Source organism: Danio aesculapii, chromosome 7 (assembly GCF_903798145.1).
Source record: "Danio aesculapii chromosome 7, fDanAes4.1, whole genome shotgun sequence".
In the NCBI taxonomy this organism is placed as follows: Eukaryota; Metazoa; Chordata; class Actinopteri; order Cypriniformes; family Danionidae; genus Danio; species Danio aesculapii.
Genome location: NC_079441.1, coordinates 10,256,962 through 10,281,961, shown reverse-complemented (window position 1 = coordinate 10,281,961; position 25,000 = coordinate 10,256,962). Strand labels below are relative to the sequence as shown.

The 25,000-nt window shown below is 33.9% G+C and overlaps 1 protein-coding gene across 1 annotated transcript in view; it reads left to right on the top strand.

Moving 5' to 3' along the window:
- efl1 (elongation factor like GTPase 1) overlaps positions 1-25,000 on the top strand; it is a 208,272-nt gene that overhangs the window by 26,341 nt on the left and 156,931 nt on the right. The window contains exon 11 of the mRNA XM_056461027.1: positions 2,000-2,099. Coding sequence (XP_056317002.1) covers positions 2,000-2,099 — 100 coding nt within the window. The remainder of the gene's footprint in view (positions 1-1,999; positions 2,100-25,000) is intronic.

Below are 25,000 nucleotides of genomic sequence, written 5' to 3'. Positions count from 1 at the left end.
ATATAAACATTCAAGCATCCAAAATCAATATAATTTAATTAAAATAATTAAATAAATTAAAATAAAAGGTCTAGGAAACTGATCAAAGTTGAGCTTATGCTTCAAATGCAAACAAGCTTTACTTGAAGAATTTTTCAATGTATTATAAAATATCCATGTTGTGTGTTAAAATGCATTACATCTTTTCATAAAATGTAAACTCTAAAATGCAGTCTAATATTTTCATACATTTAAAGTTTGCAGTTTTTTTCATTATAATTTACATATTTGTGGTTATTATAATTCATAAGATTTTACAATGCATTAGGAGTCATAATAGTTAATTATATATTTAATATATAGGGGGGTGTATATTATTTATATATATATATATATATATATATATATATATATATATATATATATATATATATATATATATATATATATATATATATATATATGCCCCACCAGTGACAATATACAGCCATGTAGCACTGCTATGAGTGTGATATTGCGTTTATACAATAGTTCGACGGCATAATCGTGTATATAAAAAAAATCTAACACAGAGAGTCTCAAAATCCTTTTGTACGAGGAACTACTTCCGCCGCTCATACGCATCTGCAGATTGTTAGAACAGCAGGACCCATTTCTCATTCAGAAACGTCACTTTAGAGCTAGTATTTGAATGATTCTCTAGCATAATATATAAAGTGATGATAAAACAGGTGATTTTGCTCACATTTTAAGATCATAAGGCTGAAATGCCATCAGTCTACAGAGATTTCCCAGTATTTCCCGATTGCAGCAGAGAAATACTGTAGACTGTAACACTGTAAGAAGACAGATGGTATTTCATGTCAAGTTCAGCCTAATAAGCGTAAAATGTCAGCAAAATCACCTGTTTTGTCTTCACTTAAGACATTACGCTAGAGAATCATTCAAATACCAGCTCTAAAGTGACGTTGGTGAATTAGTAACTGCTTCTGCTGTTTTGACATCAGCTGCAGATGTGAATGAATGGCGGAAGAAAGTAGTTCCTAATACAAAAGGGTTTTTAAACTCTCCATGTTTAATTTTCTTTTTTTATATACAGAATTGTGCCGTCGAACTGTTGTATAAACGCAATATCACGTTCGTAGCAGTGTGATAAGGCTGTATATCAGCACTGGTGAGGCGCTAAGACACTCGGCCTGATATACAGCTATATTGCACTGCTACTCATGTGATATTGCTCATACATATTTCACATATACATAAAGCACAAACTTCACAATTTGTTTGTAATTAAGTAATATTTTTAATGTAGTCATTTGAGAGCACTAATATAAGGGATTAAAATAGTTTAATCAAGGTTTAATTTAAAGTAAAAAAATGTTCACCTCCTAATTTCTAAGAAGCATCACAAAGCTTTTTAACCGCGAGTCCTTAAGAAGACTAGCTATATTGCTTTAATGACTGCAAAATTAATTGTAATGATCCAAAGACGTTTTAATTAAACATTAAGGTCTATTTTAACCTACAAAGGACAGTATAGCTGCTGAAAAACCTAAAATAGCTGAAAGTAGAATATTGATAAGCATGTTCTTCATCTGATCTAAAGTGCTGGACTGAGGAACCTGTTGTTTATTAAATGACTTTTGCAGTCGACTGTGTTAAAAGTTGCCTGTGGGCATTTGTTTTTCCAGCGTTCACACAATTTCGACAAGAGTTTGTGTAATAGCAGGATGCTTTTAATACCGTGTGGCCTCGGGCAGAGTTTTCTTTGAGCTCATGCATTTAAAAAAGAGAAGCGCTCCTCAATTCTGGCTTACAGTTTGTAATATCACGCTTTAAAGTCATTTCCGATGGCGATTGGGTGTAAAATTTAGTTTGGTTTTGTATTCATATGAAACGACCACACTGTGTCCCATCCGTATTGTGTTCAATGTCCAAATTGTACAATTATGCCGTTGTTTCTGCCATTAAATACGATTTCCTCTTTAATCTGTTTGCTCTGTGTGTTTGTCCCCTGTAGCATTTCTAGATTGTTCTGCTGATGAGACGGCGCCTGTAATCGTCTTTGTGTCAAAGATGTTTGCCGTGGACTCCAAAGCTCTGCCCCAGAACAAACAGAGGTATTGGACCTGCAGATCTGTGTCTGTTATTTTAAGCAAATGTCTGTTTCCTGTGTTGTTTTGTGGTTAGTTTTTAGATAGAAGTATGTGCTTTTGTCAACCCAGGCTCATTGGAAATATGTGCATCATGTTTACATATTCAAAACGTTGCTCCGGGTACGTTTGGTTGCACGTTTCAGATGGCATACCCACTACAGCAACAACACTAAAACAACATCATATATAACTGATTAACAACCTCAGAGCTCGAAACAGTTCTGTCTTTAATAGAGATGCACCGATGTGGATTTTTTTGACCGATATCGATAACTGATAACTCTTTAGATTTGGAGGCTGATAACTGATATTATAAAATATTTCAAAATGTTATATTTTTATAAAGTGAACAAGTTTTTATTTTAAAAACTTCATAAAAATTTAAGCAAAAAAAAAAAAGCAATAATTTCAAAATTGCAAGGTGATTATACAGATAAATACACGATTTCACATAAATCAGCATGCCAAAAATAAATTGTTTCCTTTTCTTCGCTTAGCAATTTAACATGTAACTTGACTGTTGCATAAAAACAATAGGTTCAATAACAAAATGGGACTTAATTAACAAGTAAAATAAATATATTTAAATAAAATGAAAATAAAAGATCTAAGAACTGAAACCAGCTCAAATGTATTTTAATAAAACATGTTACAGTAATGTACAAATATGTTATGTCCCAAAAAGCATTTTGAGAGGGCATCTTAGGGCCCCAGGAAATCTGGGAGCCCTCAATAAATATCTAGAAGTATAAATTATGCCTATAAATTACATATAACATTGTTATTTTTACCATATTTTGTATGGTGAGAGTTAAACAAATACAATTTTAACATAATCAAATATTATTTGATATACAATCAAAAAGAGGCTGTTTCTGTGCCTAACGATCGGGTTGTCGTGGTCCTAACCTTCGACCACCACCCGTTTCACAATGCACCGGCCCCTTACGGCTCCCCCTGTAGATGTTGGGCCTGCGGGAGGATGGTTCCACGTCGCTCCTTCGGGCTAAGCTTCGGGCTTCTGTGGTAAAAAAAAACCCGGCCACCAGGCACTCGCATACGAGCCCCAACCCCAGGCCCGGCTCCAGGGTGGGGCCCTGGCTGCGCCATACATCATGGTTATGGTCCTTGATGTTTTTGTACTCATAAGGGGTTTTTGAACCGCACTTAGTCTGACCTGTCACCTAAGACCTTTTTGCCTTGGGAGACCCTACCAGGGGCATTAGCCCCCGACATAGCTCTTAGGATCACTCAGGCACTCAAACCCCTCCACCATGATAAGGTGGCGTTTCATGGAGGAGAGGTTGTGGTAAAGAAGAAGCTGAGCCAAAAGGCAAAGCTCTCGATTTGCCAGTCAATCTACGTTCCTACTCTCTGCTATGGTCATGAGCTCTGGATCATGATGGAAAGGACAAGATTTTGGAAACAAGCGGCCAAAATGAGTTTCCTTCGCAGGGTAGCAGGGCCCACCCTTATGGATAGGGTGAGGAGCTTGGAGTAGAGCAGCTGCTCCTCTACATTGAGAAAAGTCAGCTGAGGTGGCTCGGGCATCTGTTTCGGATGCCTCCAGAACGCCTACCTAGGGAGGTATTCCAGGCATGTCCCACCAGGAGGAGACCTCGGGGAAGACCCAGGACACGCTGGAGGGACTATGTCTCTCGGCTGGCCTAGAAACGCCTCAGGATCCTCCCAGAGTAGCCGGGGGAAGTGTCTGGGGAGAGGGAAGTCTGGGGTTCTCTCCTAAAACTGCTGCCCCTGCGACCCAGCCCCAGGAAAAGATCAAATGTAATATTATTATAATAATGTAACGTTATGTAATAATGATAAAACTACAAGATAAAATATCATGAAGCAGTGCAGCAGTCAAATAAAAAAAAATAATTATGTATTATTTTTAGTTGTGGATTCATTTTAAGAAAACTAATTACTTAAAATGTAGAGATGTTAAAAGAAGATTGAGTGTAAACAACAATATAAATATCTAAAAAATCTAATAAAAGTAGAAAGGGTGCATGTCAGGACTTGGGCCCTATGGCTTGAATTGCTTCGAGCCCCAAAATCACTAAATCCACCCCTGAACACAATACAGATAGTGTAAAACTAATTATAATTAAATGACTCTTAATATTTTCAAAAATACAGCTTTAGTAAAAATAGAGCACTTACAGACATATATTTCAACGTTTAAATCGGCCCCAGAAATGATCAACATGTGCTCAACATGATCACTTTCGACCACACGCTGAGAGAAACCGAAAGTAATTCGAACATACAGTGCAGTATTTTAAATGTCCAGTAGGTGGGGGATCAAAACCACGTGGTTATATGAGACTGCACAACAATAGCTGCGATTCCATCCACCTATTTTTATGCACATAAAAAAAATGGTTGATGTAAACAGAAACATGTGCATAAATTTTGAAAATGCGCATAAAAAATGCATGCGCATAACTGAGTAGGATAAACTTTTTATTTGATAAGAAAAGATACACGTAAACTGCGATGGAAACACTTTTACTGAACAAATTCCAGCATGCGCATTAACAAAAGGCATGTGATTTTGTTATGAGATCATGTGATGATGAAAATATGTGCGAATGGACAAACCAGCAGGCTGAGCACATTGTAAAACATCTGAAATGTTGTTTTGGTCATTCTAAAACGCCTTAACCATTTCAGTATTAGTGTTATTATATTATTAATGACCTCCAGAATCAAGAATGTCAGTGCTCCGCGTCTCACGTATGTCTTTAAATGCCACCATGCATTCACTGCGTGTGAGGATTGCCTTCTGAGGCACAAGTCATTTATTAAATGAGGGAAAGATTCACTCAGCTTCTCCTACCGCAGTAAATTCAGTTTTTACTGTTGATATTTGGCACCAGTTAATCAGGAAGTGACCATTTTGTTCTATTTGACTCGTTGGAATAGAAACGCTGCTTTATTCGCACATCTTTTATGCGATAATCCAGTTTTCGCATAAGTTAATTCGCATTTTTGGATGGAAACATAGCTAAAGATAATGATTCAAAAATGTATGTTTTGGCGTTTATATTTTTAATGTCAGTTACGGGCTGGAGGGAGGAGGAGGGGGGGGCACAAATGGCATATACAGAAAAGTGTTTGCTTATATTTACATGGTTTCCAATGTTAGTGGATTGGGCTGTTTACAGTACATAATAATATTTATAATGGAAATTTCCAGCAAATCACATCCACAAAAAAAACAAACTTTTAAAACACCGTCCTAAAAATATTACAAGTTTGAAACGACTTGCTGCAAATATAAATATTTCTTACATGACATAATGATGATGATGATGATGATGATGATGATGATGATGATTTGAAGGTTGTTTTGCAGAAAATGAAGCAGTTTTATGTCACATAAACATGAAGACGCCTCGTGATTTTAGGTTTTTCTTATTTTTGTTTTGGTGTCTTAATGTGAGGAGCATTCCACATGTGTGTCTGCACATGGTGTTCTAGAGAAAAGCAGCCTTCAGGCATCATAGATACACGTCTGATGGTAAATCTCCCATGAGGAGAGAGTCGAGACAGATGTTTTCTTTTGTAGATGGTTTATATGACTTTGAGTCGCTCACATAATTTACATCAGGGAGGATTAGATGATCATTCTGACTTAAAAACCATGTGCTGCTGTGGTGCAGTTCCTAAAATACTGTTTGCTTGCATTTGGTCAGTGTTTCTTTTGGACTTTATTGCTCAACAAAGGATTAAATGCTTGCAGTTTTTTTTTCTTCTTATTTTGATTTATGTCCAATTGGTACTTGTGGGTTGTTTGATAATGACTAAAAAAAGATACTTCTGATACTTAAATATGATGGTAAAAGCACAAGAAAGTCCCTGTTGTAATGAGTTATTAATTGAATCATTCATTCAAATTGACTGATTTCTTGAATCACTGACTCACGATTCATTCTAAAACAGATTAATTCAGTGATGAAATGCTGCAGCGAGAGACAAATGTTGTGTTGTGGCTTTTTTGAAACTATTTTCATTGGTGTAATGAAAAAAAAAAAAAAGAGTACTGTTTTAATGTCCTAAGCACTATACCAGTTCCCCTAAAACTTTGCACAATATAAGCGGTCTCTTTATTAAAAACAAATAGAAAATATAGTAAATATTAAAAAAGTTAATGTTTTTCTGAAGGTGCTGTGTAATATCAGGCTTCTTTTAGGATGTTCCAGAGTTCTTCTTTAGGTTTAAAGTGTCATATCTTTTGTTTACTGACTTAATAATAATTAGATCTGGACACTGAGGAGGCCATTTCATGACTGTCTGTATTTAAAATCTGACAATATTGTGCAAAATATAGCTACATTATTATTAAAAAAATGTCTTGTTTGATGAAATAATGTTTAAAATCAATATCTGTGATCACACAGATTCAGGAAAGTGCCACTCTTGATTGTATGATATTAGTTCACTGAATCTTATATAAATCATATTTTGATATTATCATATTTCATATTTTCATATTTTGAGTTATCTGACAATAACTGTGTTTTAATAGACTAGATTTCTTGCCTTCATGTTTTAAAAGACGTAACTTGAACTATCAGATAATAACTGTATTTTAATTCACTTTTAAAAAAAATTAAATTTTTTAATTAAAATTACTATTTTAATATACTTTTGTTTTCTAGATTTCTTGCTTTCGTAACTTGAATTATTAAGTAAAAACTACATTTTCATAGACTTTTTAACATTTTTGTTCTTTCAGAACTTGAGCTGTTGGGTAATAATTGCATAATACTATACTTTTTTTGTTGTTTTTTTGCTTTTATATCTTAAATTATCAGTTAATAACTATATTTTATTAGACAAAAATTCTTGCTTTTATAACTTTCAATTGATTTTACTACATTCATTGCTTCCGTAACTTTAATTATTGGTCATTAACTTCGCTTTAGGTTTTTTAATTGTATTTCTTACGTTCATATCTTGAATCATTGGATAAAAACTTTTTTTCTTCTTCTAGATTTCTGGCATGTATACGTTGAATGTTTGGACAGTAGCTGTGTTTCAATATGCTTTTTCTTTCTAGATTTATTCTAGATTATTATTTTATCAAGCAATAACTTCATTTTGATAAATCTTTTTTGTTTTCTTGCTTTCATAACTTGAATTATTGGGAAATATATCGTTGTCTTATGGCAATTCGTACCTTTGATTTAGTGGCTAATTCGCATAAATTCATACAATCTCATTTGTACAATTTAGTACGATTTGCTCATCCCCTAATGACGGTTGGGTTTAGAGGTGGGGTTTGGTGCCATGGCTCTTTTTTTAAAAATTGTACATTTTCATACGACTTACAAATTAGCTGCTAAACTAACAAAATGTAAAATAGTTATGTTTCCTTGTGAGATCAGGCTGGGTAATAAAAGACGTTGTTTAGAGATGTCTTGCTTTCATAACTTGATTTATCAGATAATAGCTGTCTTTTAATTTACCTCTTTTCTAGATGTCTTGCTTTTGAAACTTAATTATTGAGTAATAAGTATGTTTGAATAGCTTTTTTTCACAATTTCTTGAATTATTGGGTAATAACTGCATTTTAATAAAGTTTTTCTAGAGTTTTTTTGCTTTCATAACTTGAGTTATCAAGTAATAACTGTTTTAATTGACTTCTTTTCTAGATATCTTGCTTCAAAACTTTATTATTTGGTAATACATCATTCGAAAACAAAAATTTTTTAGTGTCTTGCTTTTGTAACTTGAATTATCAGGTAATAAGTAAATTTTTTTTTAATATACTTTTTTCCTAGATTTATTGTTTTCGTAACTTGAATAATCAAGTAATAACTGCAGAAGGGAGAACATTTTATATTAATATACTATTATATGTTGATTAATATAATAAGGGCACACATATAAGAAAATGATGCGCACAGGTAAATTATTAAAAATAATTACTTGAATTAAAAAATATCAAGTAAAATTTTGGAGTAATTTTTGTGCTCTGATTGAGATAAAAAAAAAAAAAACGTAAACCTTTCTTTTAGTTTATGATCTATTTTTGGTGTAATTACTGTGTAGAATTTAAATTAAATATAAAGTCGATATTTTCAATAATATGTAATGTGTATGTATGTTATATAATATATATATATATATATATATATATATATATATATATATATATATATACATACACATACATATACACACACACACACACACACACACACACACAATGTTATTTCTGATTTAAAATGAATGCACAATGTTCAATAGGCATACAAATACTACAGAATTTGTCCAGTCTGCACAGGTCAATTTTTCCCCCCTTTTAAATTCCCTTTAGAATCCTTTTAGGTTTGGCCCCAAATATTTATAGATATTCCAAAAGGAATCCTCTGTTCATTCCTGCAGGCTCTTGGAGCAGGACTAGAGCTCCGGGACGCTGAATAATAGATCTGTGTGTGGATGTTTGAGTAAGTTTGCTACAGCCCTCGGGTTCTACAAACTTAATGGACCTTGGCCAAACAGTGATGTAGCAGTTGATCGATACCACACCACGCTTTCTCTCTCGCTATGTGTGTGCGTGTGTGTTTGAGCTTGCGTTTTTGCCTCTGTGTATTTCCTTAGTTGACACGCAATGGGAATTATATCCTGAAATAATGTTTCTTGCTTAGATCCAGTCCCCGTCCTATACAGTTGAAGTCAAAATTATTAACCCTCCTGTGAATTTTGGTTTTCTTTTACAAATATTTCCCAAAGGATGTTTAACAGACAAGGAATTTTTCACAGTATTTGCTATAATATTTTTTCTTCTGCAGAAAGTCTTATTTGTTTTATTTCGGCTAGAATAAAAGGAGTGTTTAATTTTTTTCCCACCATTTTAAGGTTACTATTATTCGCCCCCTTATGCTATAATTGTCTACAGAACAAACCACTGTTATACAATGACTTGCCTATTATCCTAACTTGCCTAATTAACCTAGATAAATTGCACTTTAAGCTGAATACTAGTATCCTGAAAATATCTACTCAAATATTCTGTACTGTTATCATGGCAGAGATAAAATAAATCAGTTTTTAGAAATGAGTTATTAAAAAATTAATGAACATTGGCCGTGGCAGATCTGAAATATCCACTAGATGGCGCTCCGCTCCACGTCAGACTCCTCATGTGACCTCAGATGTGAGGACATGAAGCCGCTCAGACTCTTTGTTCTGGAGTCAGTGTGTCAGTGCAGATCGCAGACAGGAACAAAAAAAAGCCGACGGCCCCTTTAGGACTGACCTCGGATCAGACGCCTTTCCATTATTCATCGGCTCGGGTGGGAACTGTAAAATGAAATTAGACGGTGTTGCGGATCATGCATTCAAGTGGATCTCTGTTTCCGTCTGTGTCTTTTGAAACATTTCCGCCCACTCACACAGTGAAGCTCACACTCACATAAGTGATTGGTCCAGCCGCTGTGTTTTTCAGCCCTTTTGTTCTCATGTTGTGTCTTCATTCTCACCTTCTGCTGTAGGTGTGCACTGAAAAAAATGATTCATTGGATTTACAATTTTATTTTTAGGGTGAGTCATTGCAAACAATTTATATGGGCAAATTTAAACAAAAAATAAGCTGAACGTTAGTAAATTTAATTTGTTTGTTTAAATTTGGCCCATATAAATAGTTTGCAACCACTTATTTAAAAGAAATTGAGTAAATCCAATGAATGATTTATTTATTTCCAGTGTGATAGTCGGAGGAGAGGTGGAGCGGTTTGGACAGTCACTGGATGATTCATATAATGGCACTATGATGATAAAAATATTCCTATTTTAGCCAGGGATGCAATACAAATGGTTTATTGTTTAAAACAGAAACTTGTGATTAGATACTATTTGTTATTTAATTTTTTTAAAAGACACATACACTCAAAAGAATATGACGTTTGCTCAAATTTTTTATTTCAAATGAGTTGACACAATTCATTCATGCTTTCCCAACATAGATTGAGTGGATTGAACATAAAACAATTAAGTTGTCCAAAAAAATAAAAATCAAGAATTGTGTTGTTTCAGCACATTTAAAAAAAAGTAGTTTGAACAAACAGTAAAATAAGTTTTGTTTAAGTGTGTATACTATATTTTTTGATTCAGATTCACAATAACGAGGATTCACATTAATTATTAATTGAGAAAAGTTTTTTTTTGCAGTTTGAAAATTATGGGTTTTTGCATAGTTTGGTGAGTGAAAAGGTACTTGGTTTCATTTTTTTATTTATTTATTTTTATTATTCAGTATTACTTGATGGACACATTTATAAATATGCACTATGTGTGTACTGTATGTGTGTGTAAGTATAGAAGATGGATGGATGGATGGATGGATGGATGGATGGATAGACCGATAGATGGATGGATGGACGGACGGACAGACGGACGAACAGACGGATGGATGGATGGATGGATGTAATTTTATTTAATTTAATCCTAAATTATTTTCCTTCATTTCATTTTTTTCTGCTTTAATATTTGATTTGTATAATGTTCTTTTAAATTTCTATACCCTTATTCGTTTATTTCATTTATTTGTAATTTTATTTATAAATATGTGTATTCATTTAATCATTACCAATTGTATATTTTTTTGCCTGGATTTACCCCAAATTACTCAGATTTAAATATATATATATATATATATATATATATATATATATATATATATATATATATATATATATATATATATATATATATATATATATATATATATATATATATATATATATATATATATATATATATATATTTTGTAGTCTGTAACATAGAAGTAAGGTAAGGCGATTCTTATGTAGCTTCAGCACATTATTGGTTGAGAGTCCACTAATAGAAGAGTCGGCTTATCATTTTAATATTATTCATTTTAACATAATTAATTATCATAGAAATCTTATTCCCAGGAAAAAACATGATGGGTTCAATACTTCAATATATATATATATATACACACACACACAGTGGGCAAAATAAGTATTGAACACATCATGTTTTTTCCTGGGAATAATATTTCTAAAGGAGCTGTTGACTTGCAGTTGAACCAGATTTTGGTAAAAACCCAAAAAATAAAACAAACAACAACAACAACAACGAAAAAAATATATCTGAAAAACTTATGTGTAATAACAATGAAATGAGCCAAGGAGAAAGTGCTGAACTAATTTAATTTAATTTAATACTTTATATAAAAGGCTTTTTTGGTGATGGCAGCTTAAAGACGCCTCTCATATGGAGAATGAAGACACATGCATTGCTCAGGTGTGAGTTTTTCTCAAACTTCAGAGTGTAAAACTCTTGATGATTCTGTGGATCGCGTCTATCAAATTTGATCTTTAAATTGTATTTTCTATTGGATACAAGCCAGGTGATTGGGTGGGCCATTCTACAGCTTGATTTTCTTTCTCAGAAAGCATTTGAGAGTTTCCTCAGCTGTGTTTTGAATCATTGTTTTGCTGCAACGTCCACCCTGGTTTTATCTTCATCAACCTAAAATTGTTGGACTGAAGCAGCTAATATTCATTTACACTGACGAACAGAAGAGGTTTGCTAAAGAACTACTGAGAGATTTGAGCTGCTGTCTGGGCTTTCACTGCCTTTACACCTCTCTTTTTTCATGTGTTCAATACTTACCCATGCGTCGTTTCATTTTATTGCACATAACTTTATTTGTTAACTAATTTGATTTGTTTTCTTTGCATATATGGATTTCTTTGCTATCAACATCCGGTGAAACTTTCAAGTCAACAGCACCTAAAATGGTGACTCGTTCAATACATATTTTCCCAACTGTATGCTGTATATATGAAACATTTATGTTATTCAAATAAAATCTTTATAATATTGAGATATTATAATGTATTTGAATAAATGTACATACAAATGATCCAATAATAGAATAAAAAGTACATATTTTAATTGTTCGACATTAAACAATATTATAATACATTTTAATGTAACAAAGTCTTTAAAATATAACGTTGTTCACTATTTTGAAAACAGCCCTTAAAATGTAATGTTTTTCATTGTTTCGACTTGTTTATGACACACCAATAACAAATCATCCATGTCCACTACATATAGATATGTCTATCAGCTGACATTTTTGATATTGAGTCACTGCTCTGCCTGTAATGATGCAGTGGCCTCTGTTCTGACCTTTGCCCTCAGCCTCAGTCTTTCATGTGTGCCAGATAGCGGTGACACTGGACAGTGGGCGATACGCTCTCATGTCAAAGCCAATTATTTGGACTTTAATGGCTGGAGAGACAGTTGCACTTTTAATCATTAGAAGCAGATGGTCCGGCTTGGCAGCTCTTCTGGCTTTGAGTGTTGTTTTGATAGAGGGGGCTGAGGAACATGTGTAGACGCTTGCAGGCCGCATGTAGAGTTCCTCTGGCTCCTGTGCGGCTTCGGCTTGTGGATCTGGATTGCTTAAAAGAGCAGGTCTTCCAAGGGTTTTCCAAAAATATCTTATTTAGAGTTTGTAACATAGCTGTTTTATAGCAATCTGACAGCAATATGAATAGTTTAAAAAGTTGTTCTTTAAAAAGGGCATCAAAAACAAAGATTGGCTGAATCCAAAATTGCCGCCTATACCTTAAAGCAGTGTTTCTCAACCATGTTTCTGAAGGACTACCGACACTGCATGTTTTGCATGTCTCCTTTGACTGTCATGCCCATTACAGGTCTTTCAGTCTCTGCTAATGAACTGATGATATGGATCAGGTGTGTTTTGTTAAGGAGACTTGGAAAATGTGCAGTTCTGGTGATCCTCCAGGAAACGTGGTTTATAAACACAGCCTTACAGGATCACTCATTTAAAATAGGCTCATTTTACAACTTCCCTTAAAGTTTTAACAGTTGAGTTTTACCATTTTTGAATCCATTCAGCCGATCTCGGCCTGGCGGTAGCACTTTTAGCTTAGCTTAGCATAAATCATTAAATCGGATTAGACCATTAGCATCTCGCTCAATAATTTCTAAACAGAGTTTTGATTATTTTACTATTCAAAGCTCTACTCTTCTGTAGTTACGTCGTGTACGAAGACTGGTGGAAAAAAGTTGCTCTTTTCTAGACTCTTCTGAACTATACTTTTATTCTGGTGTAATAATCAAGGAACTTTGCTGCTGTACCGTGGCTGCAGCAGGCACAAAGATATTATGCAGTGCTGTTACCTAATAACCTAACTGGAGACTACAGAAACTACAGAAGCTTTAAATAGGAAAATTATCAAAACTCAGTTTTGAAATTTTTGAGTGAGATGCTAATGGTCTAATCCGATTTAATGTTTTCTGCTAAGCTAAGCTAAAAGTGCTCCTGCCAGACCCAAGATTGATTGAATGGATTTAAAAATTGTAAAACTCAACTGTTAAAACTTGTCAAATGCAAGTTTTCAAACTTTTTTTTGAGTGAGATGCTAATGGTCTAATCCGATTGAATGATTTATGCTAAGCTAAGCTAAAAGTGCTCCCGCCAGACCCAGGATTGACTGAATGGATTCAAAAATGGTAGAACTCAAATGTTAAAACTTGTCAAATGCATGTTTTCAAACTTTTTTTTTTGATTGAGATGATAATGGTCTAATTCGATTAAATTATTTATGCTAAGCTAATGCCAAGTTCGCACTGCATGATTTTAGCCCTTTTGCTCGACAAAAGGTTTGGTGAACTCAAAGGAGAGAACATGAAATCAGAGGCAAATCAGTGCTCTTTCACATGATTGACAATCATACAGTCTGAATCATCAAAAATGCAATCAGAGAGAATTGCCGACGTGTAAAATATTTGGCATGCTAAATATGACACATATGAGACACCAATGAGAGAGAAGGAGGCAGGACAGTGGATAGTTCGGGGAGGAGTTATAGACCACAATATCACAATAAATAAGCTTTACGATAGCATTTAACAGAAACAAAGAAGCATTTCCTTGACAAGCAGTGGTATTTTGCTAATTAATTTATTGACCTCCAACTATTTTTTTTTCTCTCTCTTTGAACAACACACAATCCTTGTTCTCCTGCAGCTTCCCAAGCATATTGTTTCTTTCCTTTTCACTGTAAATCAGCATTATGATTGTGTAAAATATTTATTGCAGTTCAATTCAATTCAATTCAATTCAATTCAATTCACCTTTATTTGTATAGCGCTTATACAATGTAGATTGTGTCAAAGCAGCTTCACATAAAAGGTCACAGTAAATAGGAACAGTGTAGTTCAGTTTGTAGTGTTTAAGTTCAGTTCAGTTTAGCTCAGTTCAGTGTGGTTTAATAATCACTACTGAGAGTCCAAATACTGAAGAGCAAATCCAACGATGCGCAGCTCTACAGATCCCGAACCATGCAAGCCAGTGGCGACAGCGGAGAGGGAAAAAAACTTCACTAAAGGCGGAAGTGAAGAAAAAAAACCTTGAGAGAAACCAGGCTCAGTTGGGCACGACCATTTTAATTTCTCCGCTGGCCAAACGTCTTGTGCAGAGCTGCAGTCTCAGTGGCGGAGGCTGGAAGCTGGCCTTAGCGAAGACTCGTCTGTCTCTGGAGCGTCACAGGAATCAGTCTCATGTTCTCCACTCTTCCATGACCATCACAGTAGCTGCTCAGAATTCGGCCAGGTCCAGGATATGGAAACCTTGGGATCATCTCGTCGTTGGTCTTGGATCGAATCAGTGACTCTGCATAGTCTGAGGGCCTCTGGAAGAGTATCCCCAGGTGGAAATGGAGAATAAAGAAAATAATTAGCGTAGCTGATGTTCACAGTGTATATCAACAAGATGCATAACCTGTGTGGAAGCCCCCTAAGTGGTGCACTAAGTGTATGCTTTACTGAACAGATAGGTCTTTAATCTAGTTTTGAATTGGGAGAGTGTGTCTGAGTCTCGGACGTTATCAGGAAGGCTATTCCAGAGTTTAGGAGCTATAAATGAGAAGGCTCGACCTCCTTTACTCGACTTTGCTATTCTAGGTACTACCAGAAGCCCTGAGTTTTGAGATCTTAAAGAGCGAGTTGGATTGTAGCGAGACAGAAGATTGGTTAGATAAACAGGAGCTAGATTATTTAAAGCTTTATATGTAAGAAGCAATATTTTAAATTCAATACGAAACTTAACAGGCAGCCAGTGTAAGGAGGATAAAATTGGGGTGATGTGATCAAATTTTCTAGACCTGGTTAGAACTCTGGCAGCTGCATTTTGTACTAATTGAAGTTTGTTAATAGAGGATGCTGGGCAGCCAGCAAACAGTGCATTACAGTAGTCCAGCCTAGAAGTCATAAAAGCATGGACCAGCTTTTCTGCATCTGAGATGGATAGCATACTTCGTAACTTAGCGATATTTCTCAGATGAAAGAAAGCAGTTTTTGTGACATGGGATATATGATTTTTAAAAGTTAAATTGCTGTCTAATATGACACCCAGATCTTTTATAATAGAGCTAACGCTAACTTTGTATCCCTCTAATTGTAGGTCGAGTTGTGAGATCTGCTGTGTACGTTTTGACACCTATTTGACCATTAAAGTGCTCACGTTAACATGACTTTAGATGTGTGTGCTCTGCTCGTCTCAGTGTGCGAATGAGACTGAATGCTGACCGCAAGCTTTGTGTGTGCGTCGCACACACACAGAAGCATGCGGTCTCGTTCGCGCTTTTAAAAACATGAATCAATGAACGATGAGCATCCCGTGCTGCAAACGTTTCATTAAAGTACATGGTTTTAGTCATTTTCATGTGAAACTGAGCTTTGCAGAGCAACAAATGTGTACAACTGGAAAGGGGGCGGTATATGATGCAATAATCGTTTATCTCGATCAATACCTTTTCATAATCATTAGAAGCCAAAATCGAAATCAAAACCAGATTTTCGATTAATTGCACAGCCCTAGCTAATATATGAAAAATATTTCAATAATCTTTTTTATTTGCAACCTCTCTGTTTTTACAAGTGTAGAAGGCATTCAACCTACTGGATCATTAACCAGTGGATTATTTCTAGGATGGAGAGATGAATGCATGTGCTTTTTGCAGCTTTAGAAACATGTGTGCCATTCACTGATATTACAAAGCGGGAAGAGCTAGTATATCATTCAGTATAATAATTCAGATTTCTTGGTAAATTATTAATTTAATCATGACATTTTTGAGTGGAAAGACTAAAAGGCCCCCTACCCAACATTGGCATTGGCTGGGGAGGTTCTTTTGTTTCCCAAGGCATGATTCTACTAAATATCCATGGCCCATTATAACTTCTCTTCCACACACTTCTTTTGACAAAAAAGGTTTACAGAATATAAAAGATTGTAGTCTTTCTTCAGAAAGCCTGAAAATAAGTATTTTCGCATAATTTTGTAGTAAATATTCTAGCCGACAAGACTTCTGTGAATTTCTGTGACTTTTATTTCCCTTAAACATATTAACCACGCATAATCTGTTTAATGTTATTTTAACATTATTTTGTTAATTCAAGCATATACATCCATCTTTGTTGCATATAATTTAGCCCATCTTGCGCTGAATTAAATGAAATTGTATAATAGCCAAGGGTATGTAATAAGTACAATAAATAAGCAAAATTTCAGAGCATATCTAAGGACCCCAAAATCCAAATAAAATGTACTTCAATAATCTTTTTTATTTACAGCTTCTCTGTTTAGAGTATGTTTTCACGTCATGTTGAATTTAAAGGAATTACATCATTTTGATTATATGAGCAGGAACATGATTATCTTGCTCTTTCGAATTAAAAGTGTATTATGAATATGTAATGTAGACGTTATGTAAAACGTATCATGTATGTATGACTTTTGTCTACACTGTCCAAGCCATTGAACTCGATACTGAGTGAAGCAGAAGCATCAGGCTATTGTTGTGTATTGTGCAGGTCAAGTGTAAAAACATGATGCTCAGTTCAGTTTTGGTCAACTTTGACCCAGTTTGACACTGACCTTTCAAAGTGCAGCCAAGCAATTCACATCGTTATAATTATGTAGGCAGTGGCAGTGCAAAAAACAGAGCAGGGCTGGAAAAAAGAAAAATTCATATTTTTTTTTCTGTCAATGAGATTTTTATTTTTGGTAAATTTCTTATCTTACAATAAGCTTATTTTGGTCATTATTAAGACTTTTTAATCTCTTTATCTGTTATAAGCTATACTTTTGTAAGTCAAGAACACAGCATTTGTAGCTGCAGTTATAAACTGCTTACTAACATTTATTAATGTGGAGTTAATGCTTAACAAATTATAAATTCACTAGATGCTAATGCTTAGTAAATGATTTATAGTGTGGAGTTATTATAAACTGTTACTGAATCACCTTTTCTTTTTTTTTTCACGATGTGTTCAAAATAATGAACACTCTCTTATTGACTGCGTGATTCATTGTGACTCCTTTAACTTTAATTCAGCACATTATTTTTTAAAAGCTAAAGTAACTACAATATTATTACTTATTTTTTAAAAGTAATGCGTTACTTTACTCGTTACTTAGAAAAGTAAAATTATTATGTGACAATACTAGTAATGGTAATAGTAAAAAGTCTAACTAATCAATTAAAACTTTAAGGTAAAGTTCACCCCAAAAATATGAAGCATCATGTATTTTGGTTTGTCATTTTCAGTTTTACTTTTCATTTATTAAAATGTATTTTTTCCTAACTTATAGTGTAATTTATTATTTCAAATCTAATTTTATAGCAGTTTATATGTTTTGCCTGCTGTTATGGTTAGTATATTTAGTCTGTGCCATTTTGTTCCTTTCAAATATATTACAACACTATTAAAAAAATGCAATTTACAACAGCAAGCAGCATATACTGAAGTCAGAATTATTAGCCCCCCTTTGAATATTTTTCCTTTTTTAAATATTTCCCAAATTATGTTTAACAGAGCAAGGAAATCTTCACAGTATGTTTAATAATATTTTTTCTTCTAGACTTCTAGAATCTAGCCATATTTTGGCTAGAATAAAGGTCATTTCTAATTTTTTAAAAACCATTTAAAAAAAACAAAATTATTATCCCCTTTAAGCTATATATATTTTTATCGATAAGCTACAGAACAAACCATCGTTATACAATAACTCGCCTAATTACCCTAACCTGCCTAGTTAACCTAATTAATCTAGTTAAGCCTTTAAGCCTTTTTTAAAGCCTTTTATGTCACTTTAAGCTGTATAGAAGTGTCTTAAAAATATCTAGTCAAATATAAATTACTGTCATCAATGCAAAGATAAAAAAAATAAACAGGGGTCTAATAACAGGGGTGTAATATATAAATATATATATATATATATATATATATATATATATACAGGGGTGTAATATATAAATATATATATATATATATATATATATATATATATATATATATATATATATATATAATATATATATATAAGGCTTGAAATTACCTTTTTTGATCACCAGCCACTGTGGCTAGTAGATTTCCAACAGTTCTAGCCACTCGCCATTATTAGTAACCACAATTTTGTTGTTGGGCAAAATTTAACTTTTTTGTGTGTTGTGTATGAGCTTGCTGTACGTGCATGAGCAAATGGGTTGTGGTTCCATAGTGTCGCATTGCTATTTGTTTTTATTTGACATGATTTTTCAGGGCTCAAAATCTCTGACCACACAAAAAATAAATAAATAAATAATTATTTCTTATTGTCAATACAAGCTATATATATATATATATATATATATATATATATATATATATATATATATATATATATATATATATATATATATATTTTTTTTTTTTTTTTTTAATTTATAAATGTTTTTCTTTCTGAAACTGAATGGATGTGAATGGGACCAAAAGTCTTGTCAAATTTAAGTTACAAAAGCTCCATTCTTACATGAAAAAATAAGGTCAACAGGTCATGAAAGTTCAGTCAGCGAAAAAACTAAAATAAGTCTAAAAACTAAAAAGTCAGGGAGTTTTACAAGTGAGAACTCTGTATGCATTTGCAACTTTTCTGTTAAGCACAAGAAAAATTTTTTTTTTTAAAGAATGTTGGTATCCTGCAGCCATTGATATCCATAGTAGGAAATGGCATGCTTTGGAAGTTACTTGCTGTTAAGCATTAATAACTGATTTTGTGTTCAAACAGAAGAAAGAAACTCAAACAGGTTTGAGTAAATAAAGCCTTATTTTACATTTTTTTGCATGATCTGTCCCTTTAAAAGTTATTATTGAGTGGTCTAGAACAGTGTTTCCCAACCCTGTTCCTGGAGGCACACCAACAGTACATATTTTAAATGTCTCCCTTATCTGACCCATTCACTTCAGGTTTTGGAGTCTCTTCAGGAACAGGGTTGGGAAACACTGGTATAGAACACCGTTCCGTTCAACTCCTGGATGTACTTCTGCAAACCACCAGTGCGTTTACAGTATATAAGCCCTTTAACCAGAGCCGAGCAGTTTCCTTCTTCCCAACACCATCAAAACACCTTTTCTCCTGACTGAAGGAGACTGACAGATTGAGCTGGATGAGCCATGTTAAATTTAGCGCGGCGATTTGCAAATGCCAGATTCCCTCACCACCATCTCGCCAAAACACTCCTGACGCTTGAATACCTTCTCTGCGTTTAGCTCAGTGGAGATCAACTCCATTTCCTTCGGGTCTGCTAGAGCCATCGAGGGATGAGTGCGATTTATGAACGGAAAAAAGAGCTCGGCTGTGGCGATGTACTCCTGTTTATTCAGTCTAACATCATACCGTTTCCTTCCATCAAGAATGCTGCGGTTAATATGCCACCATTTTTATTTTTTTGGCTTTGACCGTCAACTTTTTGCTTATCCTCCCTGGCAAGTGTGTTGAATGGCGCTGCATAGATGGAGATGTGCGGCTCCCGGTGGAGCTTTAGCGTGTTTGTGGGACTTTTTATCATTGTTGATTGCTTGTTTTTTTTTTGTGCACTGCAGTCGCCTCACTCTTCTTTCTCCAGACGGACACTGTTTCTCTCTTTCTCTTGCTTCTTGTCTTTGTTTTTTTTTTTTGCTGTTCCCTCTCTTCTGTTTCTGTCTCGAGTTTAAAGCAGTCAGCAATAGGCTATCCAGGCATAAAGTCTCCTGCTGACCTGAGGTGATCTTTCTCGGTCACATTTCTTTAGGGTCTGTGTCCTTCACACACACACACACACACACACACACACAAACACACACACACACACACACACACACACACACCACACACACACACACACACACACACACACACACACACACACACACACACAAACACTAACACTCACACTTGTGGATGACCTTGTAAAGTGTAATGTATAAACTTAATACGGTAAATACTGCAAATGATATGGCCTTACCCTAGCCCTGAACTAAACCCAACGGGAAACCTGTGCTAAATATGATGCATATGATTTTTTATAGTGTTTTGAATTATGAGGACTTGTGCGTGTCCTTGTAAACCGTCTTAATATAGTACAACTAGGGCATATCAATGTCATTATACAATTTTGTGTCCTCATAAACCACGTCAACAAGTACACACAGACAGACACTTGTGGAGATAGCTTTATGGGGACTTCAACAAGTACACACAGACAGACACTTGTAGAGATAGCTTTATGGGGACTTCAACAAGTACACACAGACAGACACTTGTAGAGATAGCTTTATGGGGACTTCCCATGCACACACACACACATTCACACAAACACATGCAGACTTGTATATATGCTTTAGGAAGATGTTCCAAAAGCATAATGTATATTTTACTGTACAGAAATCTATGGTTAATATGATAAATATTTTTTGGTCTTTTGATGCACGAGGACTTGTGCATGTCCTTGTAAACCACCATAATATAATACAACTAGGTCATATCAATGTCATTATACTGTACAATTTCGTGTCCTCGTAAACCACATAAACTAGTAGGCTACACACAAACACTTGTGCCGTTATGGGGATTTTTCATCCGTGAAATATATTTTATACTGTACAAACTGCATATTATATGGCCTTACCTTACCCTAAACTTAACCCTCACAGGAAACCTATGGTAACTCCATTAAGTATGATTGTTTTAGTGTTTTTTTAAGCAATTTTTAGCATTGGTATGAAGACTTTTTTTGTGATGTCAAATATAATAATAATAATAATATTATTATTATTATTATTATTATTACAATTCTTCTTCTTCTTCTTCTTCTTCTTCTTCTTCTTCTTCTTATATCATCATCACTTGGTTGTGTGATGTCAAATATAATAATAAGAATAATAATTGTATTATTATTATTATTATTTTATTATTATTATTGTTATTTTTTATTATTTTTGACATCACACAACCAAGTGATGATATAATAATAATAATAATAATAATAATAATAATAATTGTAATAATAATAAGAAGAATAATTGTAATATTATTATTATTATTATTATTATTATTATTATTATTATTATTATTATTATATCATCATCACTTGGTGGTGTGATGTCAAATATAATAATAATAATAATAATAATAATAATTGTAGTTGTAATAATAATAATAATAATAATAATAATAATAATAATAATAATTGTAATAATAATAATATTATTATTTCATTTTATTTTATTTTTTTATTATATTTGACATCACACAACCAAGTGATGATATAATAATAATAATAATAATAATAATAATAATAATAATAATAATAATAATAATAATTATTATTATTATTATTATTATTATAGTAATAATAATAATAATAATTGTAATAATAATAATTGTAATAATTGTAATAATAATAATAATAATAATAATAATAATAATAATAATAATTGTAATAATAATAATTGTAATAATTGTAGTAATAATAATAATAATAATAATAATTGTAATAATAATAATATTATTTTATTTTATTTTATTTTTTTATTATATTTGACATCACACAACCAAGTGATGATAAAATAATAATAATAATAATAATATTATAATAAAAAATATTATTTATTTATTTATTTGTTTGTTTAATTAAATAAACGTACAAACGTTAAAATCTCCGTTTAGACCTTAGACCTACAATCTAAAGTGTAAATTCAAAATGTTTTACAGCAAATTGTTAATATCACCTTTCACAAACTCAAACATTTCCACTACACAAACACATCATCTATTTTTCCATCTATTATTTCACATGCAGAAATTGTAAAAATGTCATTTGATGTGGCGTTTTAGGGTTAAAAAAAACACTGTTGGACAGTTGTTTGTTGACACTTGACAAATGAGTGAGTCTGAACAGGCTGTTTAAGGTAATCCAGTTTCAAGAGACCCAAAAGTGCCTGTGGTGGAAGAAACATCCATATATTTGTTTTTGTAGCTCTGAGTGTGTTTCTGCTGCAGATGAGCGGGGGTAGGTTTGTGTGTGTTTAGGTCTGACCGATGACATCATCTTCAGTGCGTACAGCTTTTGACCGTAACTGAGCTTTCTTTCCTTATTTTCTTTCTAAACATCATATCTAAATTTGAGCGTTCATAAGCACATTAACATAGCGAGGATGCCTGATACCATCACATAGACACTTTCACATCAGATGACTTTCACATCAATTGACTCTTTGGAGCTAAATAAAAAAAAACGAAGAGAAGAGTGGGCATTGCGAACACACAGAGGCTGAGAAAATGGACATAAAGTGTTGGTTTACACTGAGGTGCATCTCCGGTTTCAGGCTGTAAAGTTGCGACGGCAGCAGCTGCCGGCGTTATACACTGACCCACATTTCAAAGGCACCGTTCCAGCCTTTACATATCAAAACAGTGCTATTTAAGCAAACCCAGATATCCTGTGCTGGAGGGAGGAGACGTTGGCAAAAGCAGCGAAAGCTACTTTTCGTTCCTGTGATCTTTCGTCTACATTTGATAAAGGCTTCTGTTGAGAAACATTTAGTATAGGATGGATTTCTGTGTGTGTGTGTGTGTGTGTGTGTGTGTGTGTGTGTGTGTGTGTGTGTGTGTGCGTGTGTGCGTGCGTGCGTGTGTGCGTGCGTGCGTGCGTGCGTGCGTGCGTGCGTGCGTGCGTGCGTGCGTGCGTGCGTGCGTGTGTGTGTGTATTATGGCACATTTGGATCACAAAGTGAGATGAACATATACACTACCTGACAGAAGTCTTGTCGTCGATCCCAGTTGTAATAGCAACAAATAATAACTTGACTTCTAGTTGATCATTGAAATGTGGCAGAAGATTGAATTTTCTGATCAATCATCTGTTGAACTGCATCCCAATCATCACAAATACTGCAGAAGACCTATTGGAACCCACATGGACCCAAAATTCACATAGAAATCAGTCAAGTTTGGTGAAGGAAAAATCATGGTTTGAGGTTACATTCAGTATGGGGACGTGCGAGAGATCTGTAGAGTGGATGGCAACATCAACAGCCTGAGGTATCAAGACATTTGTGCTGCCCATTAGATTATAAACCACAGGAGAGGGCAAATTCTCCAGCAGGATAGCGCTCCTTCTCATACTTCAGCCTCCACATCAAAGTTCCTGAAAGCAAAGAAGATCAAGGTGCTCCAGGATTGGCCAGCCCATATACCAAACATGAACATTATTGAGCATGTCTGGGGTAAGATGAAGTAGGAGGCATTGAAGATGAATCCAAAGAATCTTGATAATCTCTGGGAGTCCTGCAAGAACGCTTTCTTTGCCATCCCTGATGACTTTATTAATGAGTGATTTGAGTCACTGCAGAGATATATGGATGCAGTCCTCCAAGCTCATGGGAGTCAAACACAATATTAACTCTTTTTCCACTCCAGCATGACTTTATATTCTATAATGGACATTATTTCTGTTAAGAGACAAGACTTTTGTCTAAGCAAAGTCAGACCTTACTGTCCTAATTAAATAATTAAAAATCAAGGCATGATCATGTTTTAATTTGATTAAATAAGCAAAATCTAGAGGCCTTTGCCTTTCATATAAGCCACTTCTGATACCAAATGACCAACTAGAAGTCAAGTTATTATTTGTTGTTCCTTAAAGTTGACTTTTGTCAGATAGTGTATATTAGGTAAATATATTACTGATACAACCTCATTTTAGTGTTATCATATTTTTTATTTTGTTTTAATCAAAAGAATGTAACCCTGAATAAAAAAAATATACTTGCTGTCCCTAAACTTCTGTTCAAAATTATATTTTGGCAATTCTCCACTTGTCATTCAGTCCACTTTAAGGGTCTGAATGATAAACAACTGACCTCCAATCAGGTCAAGTTCAGGTTTTTTTTTTTCTTCAATTGAATGAACTACATCAGGAAACCTGCAAAGCACAAATGCATTCCTCCACCTTTTGGGTTGCCATAGTGATGATCTCTATGTGTATGTGTGTTTTTGAGTGTACTGTATGTGTGGGAGTGTTGTCAGCCACTCTTACACATGCTCTGCATGCAGCGCTAATATGTTGTCTCGTCTGATTGGCTGCCGCTGCTGCTGTGGTTTTTATTAATGGCACAAGGCAGTCGGCAGGCAGAAAATTGGTTGGGCTGTTCAGCGCTCGCGTCACATGCACACATGGAGAAATAAAATATGAGCGTATGTGCAAATTAGCTTTGACTTGTGTCACAGAGTGCATTGATGATTATACAGTGAACAAGGTTATTTATTAAAATATATCATTTTCTTTGAAAAAAATATATGCATAAAAATGTTTATATACAGCTGAATTCAGAATTATTAGCCCCTGAATTATTAGACAAACTGTTTATTTTTTTCCCAATTTTCTGTTTAACGGAGAGATTTGCTCAACACATTTCTAAACATAATAGTTTTAATAACTCATCTCTAATAATTGATTTATTTTATCTTTGTCATG